Raw genomic sequence first — 14315 nt, forward strand, 5'->3', positions numbered from 1 at the left:
CTCAGGAGGTCACTCTCTCCCTTTGTTGTTTCAGACGCAGGAGGAGGGAGACGCACTGATGTTGTCATCAGACCTCTCCCGAAGCTTCTGCCATCTCATGGTCTCCAGGGGCTGGGGCTACGGCTCCCCACAAGCCTGCTGCAAGGAAACCCCACCCCCCCGGACGTGCGGTTCCTGGAGACCGGCCATCCTCTCTGCACCGTTTTGCTATTTGTGAAACCTAGGACAGCACCACCCCCTCAGCTGGATCCTCCCCTGGCTCCCGCGGAAAAGCCACCGCTGGGAATGGCTGTGCGACCAGGGCTTTGTGGCTTTTGAATAACGGCTGTCGTGCGTTGTTTCTGGGTGGACATGTCCTAGTCCATCAGGCCTCCCCTGCCAGCAGGTAGGATGGGGATGTGGGGACCCGCCAACAGCGAGGACCGAGTGAACTGTATGCCCCAAGCAGTAGATTCATTCCGTTCAGCTTGCTCTTACCCCATTACGTAGATGGTGGCAAAGGTCAGGAGACAGGCGGCTCTGGGTGAAGGGACTTGGTTGCAACACACACCTTAGCAGCTTCCAGGTTCATCTTAGGGACATGTTCCGAGATGAGCTGGGCCGAGAGGGGCCTCAGAAGGAGTTGGGCAACCGTGGCACTTGCAGGGCCTCGGGAGCAGGAAGAGCTGAATAATGCTCCCCGTGATGGCAAGTGAGCAGGCCTTTTCCGTGAGTGGGGTCCTTCCTCCGCCTCTGAGGCCTGGCTTCTGTGTGCTGGTGCTCATAATAGGCTCCCCAGGGCCCTTTCATTATGCTGACATGAATTGCATTGAGTTGAATTGGACTGAAATAAATTGAATTGAAAGGCGTACAAACAAGTATGAATCTCTCACTGAGTGCCAGGCCCCAGGGAATCACCAGAATCGTAATACAGTCCCGTCCACACCCACTGGGCCTTATAAGGACACTACCTCAGACTTGCAGCGGGAACACGTTTGGGGGGCGGGGGAGGAGGAGAAGGGGCAGGGAGGGCGGGGGGTGGGGGAGGCTTCGAGAGGAGACGTTCTTTGAGCTGAGCCTTCAAGGGCAGAGTGGGGACTCTGGAGAGGAGGGAAAGGCAAGGACATTACAGACTGGGCAGGTAGCAGGAACAAAGCAACTTGTGTGTGAGGAACAGGGAGGTGGCGATGAAGCCAGTGACCATGATCCAGCCGAGAGATGACACAGAGTCACACGAAGTGCGGCTCAGATGTGGCCGGGGATCCTTGTGCATCCCAACCACCTAGAACATTCCGCACACCTAAAGTGGAGTTCCCAGGGGGCTGGCCCAGGAATCTGCATTTTTTAAACCACCTCTAGAAGTGAATTCAGAGTTTGAGACTGGCCATCAGGGGGTGGAGGGGAGCCTCTGCCGGGTGATCAGGTCCTGTGTCAAGTGAGTGATCGGCACACTTCGTGCAAGTCAGAACCCCCGGAGGGCCCGTTAGCACACAGAACTGCTGGCCCCAGCCTCAGATCCTGAGTCAGCAGGTCTGGAGTGGGGGCCTGGGTATTCTCCTCGTGGATATGCTGCCAGGGGGTGATGGGGATGCCACTAGGCAGCCAATCTGAGGAAACACCCCTCTGGGAACCCAGCCGGACTGAAGGAAGCCCACTGACCCTTCTGCGGCTCTCAGGACTCAAGACAGTCATATTGGGACCACTTACTTACATTTGCCCATCCTTGGTTTCCAGCCGTCTGTGACACAAGTGTGGTGCTTGGGCATGTGACATACCCAGTACTCACTGATCCCAGGGTGGGTGAGCCTGGGCCGAGCAGCCCAGCAAACCCAGCTGGGGCATGCTGGGGTCTGGTGCTCAAGGCCATGCCGTCCCCCAGGCTGGCCCTGCAGAGGCGCACGGTATTCCTAGGGATCCATGGGATACCTAGTTTCCTGCAACCGGAAGTGGTTCCGATTTCTCCAAGGTCACAGGTGAAATCCCCAGGTGTCCCTTGGAAGGGCTGTCAAGAGCAGCTAGGGAAGAGCAACGTTCCATTATAGATGCCAAATGCCTTATTCAAGGCCACACAGCTCAGGTTACCAGGGTGGGAGAGAGGACGGGGCGGGGGGGGGGGGCGGGGGGGGGAACTCTCTTCTCCTTATTACCTCGCCGTCCCCCACAGGGCTTCTGCCACCTAAATGCGCATGCAGGCCGTCAGCATACATTTTACAGCTGAGGCACCCAGAGTTGAAAACCTTATTTAAATGAACAAATGTTGGGGCGCTTGGGTGCCTCAGTTGGTTAAGCGTCCAACTTCAGCTCAGGTCGTGGTCTCGCGGTCTGTGAGTTTGAGCTCCGCATCAGGCCCTGCGCTGACAGCTCAGAGCCTGGAGCCTGTGTCTCCCTCTGTCTCCGCCCCTCCCCCGCTCACACTCTGTCTCTCCCTCTCTCTCAAAAATAAACAAACATCAAAAAAAATGTTTTTAATGAACAAATGTTCCCACCTACCCCAAAGAGAAGTCAAGTCACAGACGTCTAGTCCTAGGCCAGGGGAATCTCTTGCTTTTCCAAACAAAAGCAAAAACCAAACAGCACTTTCTTATTTGTGTGAATTCTACAAAGATGTTTAATGAGATGTGGGGGGAAGGCGAGCGTCATGAATGCAGACCCAGCTTGGCATGGCAGGTGTCCAGCAGGGACACGTCTGTGTGACCCATGACTCATGGGCACTGTCTCTGGAACCTGGTCCTGTGTTCACCTCCGGTGAATAGCAAGATAACTATGGTCATAGTAATGCTAGGACTAGTCCCTACCATCTCTCCAGAACTTACCATGTGCCTGACCCTCTTGCTACGTGCCTGGCAAGCAGGAGCTCCTGGACGCCATTTTGTTCCTTCTCCTTCAACCCTATAATCACTCACGTGTGCGTGGTGTCAGATACACGCAGAAGATCGACCCAGGGCACCGTATGAGTCTGCCCATAAGCTGGGCAGCCTAAACGACGGAAATGTGGTTCCTCACAGTCCTGGGGGCTGGAAGTCCAAGATCAAGTGCTATCTCCTGAGGCTTCTGTCCTTGGCTTGCAGATGTCCATCTTCTCCCTGGGTCCTCACGTGGCCTTTCCTCCATGCACATGTATTCTTGGTGTCCGCATGTCCAAATGCCCTCTTCTTATAAAGCCACCAGTCAGATTGGATGAGCACCCACCCTAATGGCCTCATTTTGCTTCAGTTACCTCTTCCAAGGTCCCCTCTTCAAATACAGTCACAGTCTGAGTACTAGGGATTGAGTTTGGGAGGGGGTACACTTGGGTGTGTGAATTCAGCTCATAACAGGCAGTATTTCCTTTACTATAATCTTGAGTATGTAGGTGTTTAAGGGCTTTGAAAAATTAAGAAGTACTATCTCTCAAGCTTACACTGCCCTTCCTTACCTCACAACCCAGTTTATTTTACCTTCAGGTATATGTGTAATATTCGCAGCCTCCAAACTCTTGAAAACGTGTGAAGCCCCTTCCATTCTTAGAATTCTGAGCAGCTTCTTGGTAAGCCTGTCTCTAGTATCATTAAAAACCGAATTCTGGGCCCAGAGTCTCCCGGCTGTCTCCACCATGATGGTGTGATAGAATGTGGAGGATCTTGTCTAACAACCCCGGGACACAAGAGACCCATGACTCTCGTTGGCAAATGTTCCTCGCACAGCCGCTGGGCCTCAGGGATCTGTTGCCTCCCACGGATAGTCCAGGTGTGGGAAGAAGGGCTCACACCAGCTCATGGAGAGGTGAAGGGGTGTTCAGCAGAGCCCATGACCCTTCCTAGGGCTTGGGGGGGCATCACCAAAGATGCCAACAGAGGAACTGCACCCTCAGAAATGACCCCGCTCCCCAACACAGGGTCCCTGCTGCCTCTTAGAAAATGAAAAACCTAGGGACGCCTAGGTGGCTTAGTCGGTTGAGCATCCAACTCCTGATTTCAGCTTGGGTCCTGATCACGGTCATGAGATGGAGCCCTGTGTTGGGCCCTGCACTGAGCATGGAGCCTCTCTTTCTCTCTCTTTCCACTCCCCTCTGCCCCTTCCCTTGCTCATGCTCTCTCTCTCTCTCTCTCTCTCTGTCAAATAAAATTCAAAAATACCTTATCAGAGAATGAAAAAGTCCAGGACTCCCGTGTGGCTCAGTTGGTTAGACTCTTGATTTCGGCTCAGGTCATGATCTCATCATTCACGAGTTCGAGCCCCACATCGGGCTCTGTGCTGACAATGCAGAGCCTGCTTGGGATTCACTCTCCCTCTCTCTCTTTGCCCCTCCCCTGCTGCGCTCTCTATCTCGCTGAAAATAAATAAACATTTAAAAAAATGTAAACCCTATACTCTGGTTTCTCTTCAGATCGAATAAAAAAATGTAAACCCTAAAAAATGAAAAACCCTAAAGTGAATAGGTAATAGAGGATTTTCTACAACATGTAGAAGCACTTAGGTCAATTTATGGGGACTGTGAATCCTTTTCTCCAGAATCAGAAGTGAAAGTAAGGCTTTTCTTTTCCCATCTCTGTGAAATAACTATAGCTGCCATTGTCTGCATGGGAGCCCCTTGAAGGGGCTTCGTTGTCCCCATATAATCCCTGATACAGAAGACTGAGGTTCTATCACCACGAAGGCCTTAAGTACTCACAGAGGCCTGGGCAGTATCATTTTAGGGGGCTTGTACTTATTGGAAGTTCTGTATGCACCTTACATTCTGGGAAACAGGCATTTCATACCCATTGTTGAGATAAGACATGAGGGTTCAGAGGACCCAAATCAAGTGCAGGTATGAGGCTTGGATTTGAACCTAGGGCTGTTTGGCTCCAAATCCCATAAGCTTTGCGCTGTGTCTCCCTGCAGAATGCCGGGAGATGGGTAGGTCCCAGCCTTCTGCACAGTGGAAAGCTTCAGGGAGCTTTTAAGATTCTCAGTGTTTCCCCGACCCCAGAGACTGATTAAACTGGCCTGGGGTGGGTGCCCGGTCACCCAGGATGTAAACAGTTCCCAGGGCATTCTAAAGAGCAGCCAAGGCAGAGAACAACTGCCTTCCAAGGAAAGCACTTGGGAAGGTCAAAGCTACAAAATGTGCAGTCTCGAGGTGAGTGGGAAGTCATTAACTGAAAACTTGCATGTCAACTTGGCTTGGGCTAAAGTCCTGCCACTCACTGGTCTGCGTTAGAGGTGAGGGCACACCTCATGTCCCCACCCACCACCCAGAACACACAGCCCAAGACCGCAAATCAGGGCTTTGTTTCCACTATGAAAACAGACATGGACTAGCTAAAATGTGCAGGGTGCATTTTGGAGGGGGCACAAAAAAGAATAATCGCCCCTGCCCTGCTCTTTTCATGCTGAGGAGATACAGGTCAGCTTAAAAAAGCGAAAAAAAGGGGGCGTGGGTAGAGGGAGAAGGACAAATATATTCCATTATGTGATGAAAACCAAGTGAATGATCTTCGCAGAAGAGCTGAGTAGTCTGGGAGGGCCTCCAGGAGGGGGTGAGACTGAGGAGCAGAACTGTCAGGGGACGCGGTCGTTTGAGGGAGTGCTGGAGCAGGAGACTGCGGGTGGGTTGGCCAGGTTTGGGAAGTAACATTTCGGCGTCTTTTTCCAAGCCCACACAGGGCCGTTGGAGGTGTTGGGTCAGAAAGTCACTTGAGGAAGTTTCACTGGGTGTGTACCAGCTTCACTTTGTCCTGGTGTCCCCTCCTCAGGGTCCTCCACAGCCACGCGCTGGGCCTCAGTGACAGGTGGGGCCTGGGAAGGAGAAGACAGGTGTTGCCTTGAAGGAACAGGTGGTTCTAAGCCCCCATCTGAATCCCACTCTCCCCCATAAAGGCTGCAGTGTGAAGCGGGTTAACCTTTTCTCAGCCAGCACGCTGTGAAGAGTGTAGTGGTTTCTCTGCCCTGGGGCTAACCTGGTACTTGAACCCTCCCTCCTTTTTCTACCTGAGGGCAGGGCTGGGGGGGGGTGGTTGGTGGGCGCACCAGTTCTCACGACTGGCACTGAGGGGGCCAGAGCTGGCCGGCCTCTGCTTCCTAAGGCCTGTCTTCGGTGCCTTCCTCACAGGGCAGCTCCAGCCTGACACCTTCAGCTCTGCTGCCCTCCCCTCCCTTCCTCTCCCTGCGGGGTAGACCCTCCCCAGGCAGCTGGCTTTCTCAGGCTGACTCTCCCTTCTCTGGGAACAGCCAAATACCCAGGACCTAGCCCTGTTCTGGGGCTGATCCAGGGCCAACCCCTGACCCCACCAGGCCGATCAGATAAGCTTGCCTGGGAATTCAAGAGGTGGCAGGGAGGGACCCAGTGTCCCCAGGGGAGCCCTGCAGGTGGGAAGACCTGGACCCCGTGGACTTAAGTCAGCCTGCTGTTCTGCCTTTGAAAGAGACTAAGCTGCTCCCCCTCGCCCTTCCCTCCAGCCCTCCTGTTCTGCCAGCACACCTCTCCCTTTGGGGTCACCTGCCTCCTGGCCTGGCCTGTCCCCCAGACTCAGCCCTTAGTCCCTCCCCACCCTCCCAGCCCTGGGTGAATGCAGTTAGTGGCTTTGGTCACCAGCCTGAGGGCCCCATTCCTGGACACTCTAAGATCGATAGAGGGCTGTGAGACCTGTCTCTAACGGAGCCATGTTTTGTGTCACAAAGCAAAGCAGATTCTCACTGTTCACTGGAGTCCCTGTCACTCAGTACCCCCAAGGCCGCACTGTCCCCGGCTCCCACGCCACCCCTGCCCTCCACCTGGCTCTTTGAGACGGTCTCCGGCTTCGTGGAAACAAGGATGCCTTCCAAGGGGAATTTCTCAACTTTCCCCTCTCCCTGGTGGGGTTGCATCTGCGTTTTCCTCTCCCCCTAGGTCCCCATCTGTTCTTCAGAGCTTGGTCACCTGCCCTTTGTCCCTCCTCCTCCTGGGCTTTGGTCAACCACCAGGGAATTTCTTGCCTTATCAGTGAACGCTACCCATCCCCCCACTCCCCACAAACACGTAACTTTTTTCCTTTATCCTTAAGTCTTCCCAGGACCCAGAAATCCCCTCTGGTGACAGTCTTATCTCACCCCTTCGCCTCTCTGCAAAGGCTCTGTCTTCACACCTTCATTTCCACTGTGTGTCGTTCCTTCCCTGGGGCTCCGACCCCCCACCCCCCTCCTGCAGGGTGGCCCCATCCTCCTCTTTCAGGACTGGGCATGTTCCCCCTCCCTCCCTTTTTTTTAGACAGTGATGTTCTCACTCCTGCTTCTCTGAGCTCCTCTGGTGTCCTCTGTCTTTCTGGGTCTCTCCCTCTCTTTCTTCCCTTCCTTAGCTGTACCCTCAGCCCAGACACCCTGACTTGGATCCCCCTCAAGCTCTCTGCCTCCCCCTGGTGGCAGCCCCGAGTTCTCCTCTGGGGAACTTTCTGTCTCCAGGCAGTTTAGGGGTATCTGACCTGGGAGGGCTCCAAGAATGTGATGTGACCCACCATGAGCCTGCAGCTCTGACCAGCCAACAAGAAGAAATCCTGGGGCCCTGGGGTATCTGGGTGGCTCAGTCGGTTAAGCACCCAACTACAGCTCAGGTCATGATCTCACAGCTCATGGGTTAGAGCCCCACATCAGGCTCTGTGCTGACAGCTCAGAGCCTGGAGCCTGCTTTTGGGTTTGGTGTCTCCCTCTCTCTCTGCCCCTCCCCCACTTGTTCTCTCTCTCTCTCTCTCTCTCTCTCTCTCAAAAATAAGTGAACATTAAAAAAAGAAGAAGAAGAAATCCTGATTTCACTAGCCAGAACTAGCATAGCAGCTGGGGTTGCTAAACTGTTGAATACAAGGGTGAGCTGCTGCCCTGGGGGGTGGGGGGGCGGGGTAGACCCTCTGTGACCACAAAATCTATAGGAAGAAAGCAGAATGGGGAGAAGAGGCAGGTGAATCTAACCACCTCCCTTGAGAACCTGGATCTGGCCGTGCCCACAGGTTGCTTGGGGACTTCTCACCCAGTCCCAGTCTTGCATAAGTTGGCCTGGTTGGGTTTTTGTCACTTGCTGTCATGGCAGGCACTTCACGCCGTCCACGACCCACCAGACCGGCTTCTCCTCATCTAGTTTCTCCAGCTTCATTCACAGCGCCGTCTCCTCTGTGTGCCAATGATGACTCCAACATGCTGACCCCTGCCCTGTCGGGTCTCCCTCATGCATGATGCCAGGTGTCATCGCTGCATTATTTCAGGAATTTCCTCACCGTTTCTAGAACACGGCCCTGATACACCAGCTGGTGCACCCACCGGCCTTCAATGACCCGCCTGTGACCAGAAGCTGGGCCCATTATGCAAACTCTGCTAATTCCCTCATTCATCACATATGCAGTCTTCACTGTCCTCTCAGTAGGGCGGGGAGTGTCCCCATCTACCCAGTGGCTGTTAGCCCATCCCCCTCCGGCAGGCCCCTCACCCCTTCATTCACTTCTCCCTGTCCTGTCCCCAGGCCTCCCTGGCTGGCTCACCGCCACCACACCCTGTCTGCTGAAACCCTCCCAAGTGCCATTCTCCAGGGTCAGCAGCCAAAGTGTCCCCCCTGCCTGAGCACCCACAGTGCCCTGTGCTCCTCCACCATGTGGCCACACCAGTCTCTGACAAGAGTTACCTGCCTACCTCTTTCCCTCCTAGACTTCTGGAGAGCGGGGTCTGTCTCCCTTGCCTTGGGATCTCCTACCAGTACCTGCGCCTCCTCAGTGCTCACAGATACTGGCTGAGGGAATGGCCACAGCTGACCACAAGGCCTCCTGGGCCCCAGCCCCCTCCCTGCCCTCTGGCCAGGACTCCTTCCAGGTAATTCCCTGGTTCTCCTGGGCCTCTTTCAGAGATGATCGCAAAACTCACCTCCAAGAAGCCAATCCACAAACACTTATCTTGCTCTTTTCTTTTCCCCCAATTAAATAAAAAACTCTTAAAAAAAAAAAAAAAGACAAGACAACGCAGAGGAGGAAGGAGGGAGGGATGACTAGGTAGACCCCGGAGGATTTCTCAGGCAATGAAACGACCCTGTATGATACTCTCACGGTGGATACATGTCATGATACATTTGTCCAAACCCTCAGAACAGACAACCTGACGTGAGTTCTGGGGTGAAAGACGACGGACTCTGGGTGACGATGACCTGTTTTCCGTTGTAACAAATGCCAGGCCTGGTGGGTTGCTGATGGTGGGGGAGGTTGGGGCTGTGGGGGCAGAGGGTATACGGGAAATCCCTGCACCTTCCTCTGTGCTGCTGCGAACCCAACACTGCACTAAAAAAATAAAGTCATGGGGCACCTGGGGGGGCTCAGTCGGTTAAGTGTCAGACTTTAGCTCAGGTCATGATCTTGCGGTTTGTGAGTTCGAGCCCCGTGTCAGACTCTGTGCTGACAGCTCAGAGCTTGGAGCCCGCTTCAGATTCTGTGTCTCCCTCTCTCTCTGCCCCTCCCCCGCTCGTGCTCTGTCTCCCTGTCTCTGTCTCTCTCTCTCTGTCTCAAAAATAAATAAACATAAAAAAAAGTCTTAAAAAAAGACAGTGCATAACAGGAAAAATTGACATGGTGTAATTCAGTTTCAATAAAAAATTACTAGGTGTTTTCCTCCTGGTGTATTTACTCCCACATCCTCCATGCACCCCTGCCCACACCTCCCTGGCATTTGCTCTCACTGTTCCTTTCACACTGACAGGGCCCCTCCCTGACTCACTCACTGGTGATGCCTCCCCTTCTGCCTTCACTCAGCTCACAGACCAGCCCCACCTCTCCCCTGCAGCACCCAAACTCAGGACAGTCAGCACTTACCTCAGGTGAAGGAGAGCTGGGTTGCCTCCCTAGAGCCAGTGAGCTGAGAAAGAAAGGCAGCTGAGAATGATGTGGAAGGTTTTGGAAGGATGTGGGCAAGGCAAAGTTCGGGCAGTTCTGCCGGCTCATGTGGCCCCTTTCGGGTCCCAGAGCTGGGTACACACTGTACAAGTCAGAGTTCTGTGCTTTCACCAAGAGCTGGGGGGAAGGTCTTGGCAAGGCGCACCCACCATTAGTGCTGGCTTGACTGAGCCTCACTGGTTCTGATCATGAAACTCGATACCACTCTCAGGACAGCAGCAAATACAACTGGGCTTGAGGTTAGTGGGGGGACACCAGCCCCTAGGAAATCAGCGGCCAGGCCTGAGACACTGAGGGAGTCCTGGGACCCAGGGAAACACACAGGGCTGGATTCTGGACCTCTGAAACAGAATGGAGCAGTGTCACCTCACCAGCCGTGCCACTAGGCGGCGCTTAGGAACTTAGGAAGGTGAGCTCTGGGCTGAGGGAGGGGCCACTTCCTGGGAGTGGACCCAGTGCAGTCAGTTGTAAGCACAGGGCTCAGGGTTCAGTGCTCTGAGGGTGCCATCTTGAAAGTCTTGATGATTTCATCCTTGAACTGGGATTTGGGAGTGAAGTCTGATGGGGTTTGGGGGCTTGGAGCCTTGCCTCGTGTGTTGTCCTGCTTTTCTCCACCTTCCTGCTTCCTGGGATGGGGTCTTGGCTGCCTACCTCCCCCCTTTCCTAGAGATTACAGCCCCTTGGGTCCAGGTGGAGGCCTGGGGGTGGATGCAGGGAAAGTTGGTGTGTTGGTGTGCAAGCTCCACATGCTGGGTTGTAGGTGAGGTCTCAGGTGCTTGTGGGCACCTCCCCACAAGGATCCCCCATGCCTGAGAGAGTGTGACCTTAAATAGCAAATAAGAAACACCATGGAGGGGCTCCTGGGTGGCTCTGTCAGTTAAGCATCTGACTCCCGCTCAGGTCATGATCTCGCGGTTTGTGAGGTTGAGCCCCACATCAGGCTCTGTGCTGACAGCTCAGAGCCTGGAGCCTGCTTCAGATTCTGGGTCTCCCTCTCTCTCTCTGCCCCTCCCCCTGCCCATACTGTCTCTCTTTCTCTCTCAAAAATAAATAAACATTAAAAAAAAAAGTACATTAAAAAAAAAAAAAGAATCACCATGCCATGGAGAGAGGCAGGGGGCAGGGGTGAGAAGGAAAAACATTTTTTTTCTGCTTTTTGAACAAGGGCTCTACATTTTCATTTTGTCCTGCATCCTACAAATAATGCAGCCAGCCTGGGCTGGGGGACAAGAAGGTATCAGAAGGCAGGGCGGCCCAAAGTTCCAGGCAGGCGACCCCAAGGTTGAGCCCGGCCATACTTCTTAGAGGTGCCTTTCCTGGGGGTTGGGGTGTGGCCCCAGGGTAGGGCGGGGTCCTTGTACCAATGCTGGCAGGTGAGTAGCTATACAGGCTAGAAAAGAGGCCCCAGAGGGGTGCTTCAAGGAAGGTTCTGGAGCATTTCCTAGATTTTAGAGAATACATATTTGCAAACAGTTTGCCTTAATGTTAGCCTGAGCGGCAACCAGAGGTACAACTGAGGAACAGGAGTCTGGGACAGTCTTTAATTTCTGGAGCCCTGATTTTCCAACTTTCCCAGACTGCAGATTCCTCTGGGAATTCGCTAAAAATGCATATGACTGGGGCCCACCTCCTGAGATCCTGAAGCAGTAGGTCTGACATTGAATTTTTAACAAGCAATCCAGAAAATTCTCTTTAGTGGCTGGGCCATGTGGGTGGGGGACCCACACTGAGATGCCTGGGCACGAGGGAGAAGAAACCATCTGGCAGGATCTGCCCTGGCAGGCACCTTATGGGGCCGAGACCAGCCGTCTCTGCAGGGCCCGGCCCAAACAGCCTCACCCTGACCCCTACATCTTGATGGTTGTTTTGCAGCGAAGAGGTGGAACACTTGGGGATTCACAGAGTGACTGTGGGGATATATGGATGGTACCCAAATCACATCTGCTTCCGTGTTTCACAGGAGTATGTGCTCCCGGTTTCTTCTTTTGTTTTAAAGATTTTTAAAAAGTGTTTATTTATTTTTGAGAGAGAGAAATAGAGGTCGAGCGAGGGACGGGCAGAGAGAGAGGGAGACACAGAATCCAGGCTCTGAGCTGCCAGCACAGAGCCCTAAGCGGGGTTCGAACTCATGAACCGCGAGATCATGACCTGAGCCGAAGTTGGACGCTTAACCAACTGAGCCACCCAGGCGCCCCCAGTAACTACCCTTTCAATGAACAACACACACCATCACAGGCACCCCACGACACCCACGATCTTAGGATTTTTCTGGTGGTCAGTTTCATCCTAACAAGGCCACAAATTAGCTGGCTGGCCTGGGCAAACCATTTCAACCCTGGTCTCTGCTATGAGATGATAAGGATTTTTTTTTTTTTTTTCCTTCCCGGCTCACTGGACGTGGGTGAAGACAAGAAACAAAAACCACAGGAAAACACTCTGCACTGTGCACGCTGCTGTGTAAACACGTCCCAGATGAGGAAAGAAAAAAAGTTGGGCCCCACTAAAACAGCGATACTCAATGAATAAAAGTAGTTACATTTTCTAAACTGAACGGGTATCACCGTGATTTAAGACCCCCCATCAGAGAGCTTCCTGGGTGCATGGACGAAGGCAGGGCTGGAGAACAGCTGTGCCCCACGCTGGCTACCTTGGCCCGAAGCATTAATTCCTGCCTGGACCGCCAGGCTGGGCTCCAGGCGGCAAGCAGCAAGGGCCAGACACGTCACGGCCACATTTGGCTGTGGCTTCCTTCCCCTAAAAGTAAAACGGGAAAGGAGAGCCCGCTGGTTTCTTATTTAGGACACTGACACTGGCAGCCTAGAATCTGAGGGGACTGTTCCGTTGTTGCTAAAGAGCAACCTTCAATTTTAAGTTTAAAATAAACCCAGCCGTCCTTCTCAGTCCGCGGCTGCCTGGGGAGCTGGTGTTGGAAAAGGAGGGGCCCAGGCCGCTTGGGGCGAAGACAGGGAACTGGGAGCTGGCTGGCCATGGCACGATGGAGCGTCCTTCTTCCTTCTAGGCCCCTTCTAGGAGCCTTTGGAATCCATGAGTAGGGCCAAAGTGCAGAAATGCCGCAGGAAATTTTTGGGTGGCTTGTGTGTTTAGGCGTATGTGTTATCGCGTGGCTGAAGCCTGGACTGGTGGAGTTGCTGTCAGAAGGGTCCGGAATCCACAAACACTCACACTTTAGTGCACACCCAGTCCCCTGGGGCTCTTGCTACCTTGCAAGTGCTGACTCCCAGGATTTGGGGCCTGAGGGGGGCTCACTGTAGCAAGGTAGCAAGGCCAAGACCTCATCCTGGGGTCAAGGTCCTCACCCTGCCCCCACCAGGCCCTCCTGTAGACAGACCCCAGGCTTCGCTGCAAAGGCGGAGGCCATGAGGCAGCTCTTCCTAAGATGCTGCCTGGTGTGAAGCAGGAGTTCAAGGTGCCTCCCTCCCAGCAACCCCAGCGTGTGGCATCTGCTGCTCACCAAGGCCCAACGGAGTCCTGGGCCACTGTGACCATGAGGCCTGTGGTGGGGAGTGGCCAGGTGACTGCAGAGCCAGAGGAGACCCACCTCTCTCTGGGCCCCTCCTCCGTTGCAGGGAGCAGTTTGACCAGTTGGGTGAGGTCTGGACCCGTGTTTCCCCAGCTCTGGGCAGCAGAGCAGAGTGACCCTAGGGACAAGTGGCAGGCCCCCAGGACTGTCTCTTGGGCCCTTCATCTTCCTTCAGTCAAACTGGAGAAGGCTAGGTGGGCCGAGACAGAGAGAGAGACAGAGAGAGAGAGAGAGAGAGAGAGAGAGAGAGAGGGACATGCACTCAGGGGCTGTGGGCTGACTTGGGACCTGGGGGAAAGAGTGTGCAGAGTTGCTCAGGGATCAGGCCTTCCCTCTGGAGAGCTCCTTTCCTGCTAGTCTGGCTCCCCTCCCTTCATAGGAGTCAGCAGGGGCTCAGGCAAGGCCTAGACCTCTGGGGCCTTGCAGCTTGGTCATCCCCCACAATCCCCTTAGCAGGCTGTTCCCCCCAACATCTAGGGAAGGAAGGTGTCCTGTGCAAGTTCTGCCCACTCGCCTCCCCTGGAGCCAATGCAGCATTTGTATGAGGAGCAGTGGTGAGGGGAGCCTTTCCCTCTATGCTTGGTAGCAGGTGTTTTGTTCCAAGCACCTGACATGTAGCAAATCTTCTAGTCTGCACGGCAGTCCCACAACGAAGTAACTATTCTTTTTAAATGTTTATTTTGAGGGAGAGAGAAAGAGAGAGCAAGGGAGGGGCAGAGAGAGACAGAGAGAGAGAATCCCAAGCAGGCTCCACACTGTCAGTGCAGAGCCTGACGTGGGGCTCAAACTCAGCAATGGTGAGATCATGATCTGGGCTGAAACCAAGAGTCTGGAAGCTTAACTGACTGGGCCACCCAGGCACCCCCAGGTAACTATTCTTATCCCATTCTTATGGATGGGGAAACTGAGGCAGAAGGTCATTTACTAGGCATAAGAGACAG

General features: G+C 53.9%; 1 protein-coding gene across 1 annotated transcript in view; it reads left to right on the forward strand.

The window, feature by feature from the left end:
- SSR1 (signal sequence receptor subunit 1) overlaps positions 1 to 340 on the forward strand; it is a 40188-nt gene extending 39848 nt beyond the window's left edge. Inside the window, exon 9 of the mRNA XM_086706353.1 lies at positions 35 to 340. Coding sequence (XP_086562479.1) covers positions 35 to 59 — 25 coding nt within the window. The 3' untranslated portion in view covers positions 60 to 340. The remainder of the gene's footprint in view (positions 1 to 34) is intronic.
- Positions 341 to 14315: the final 13975 nt, after the last annotated feature.

This window comes from Puma concolor, chromosome B2 (genome assembly GCF_028749965.1).
Source record: "Puma concolor isolate L17-30 chromosome B2, mPumCon1.1.hap2, whole genome shotgun sequence".
Lineage (NCBI taxonomy): Eukaryota > Metazoa > Chordata > Mammalia > Carnivora > Felidae > Puma > Puma concolor.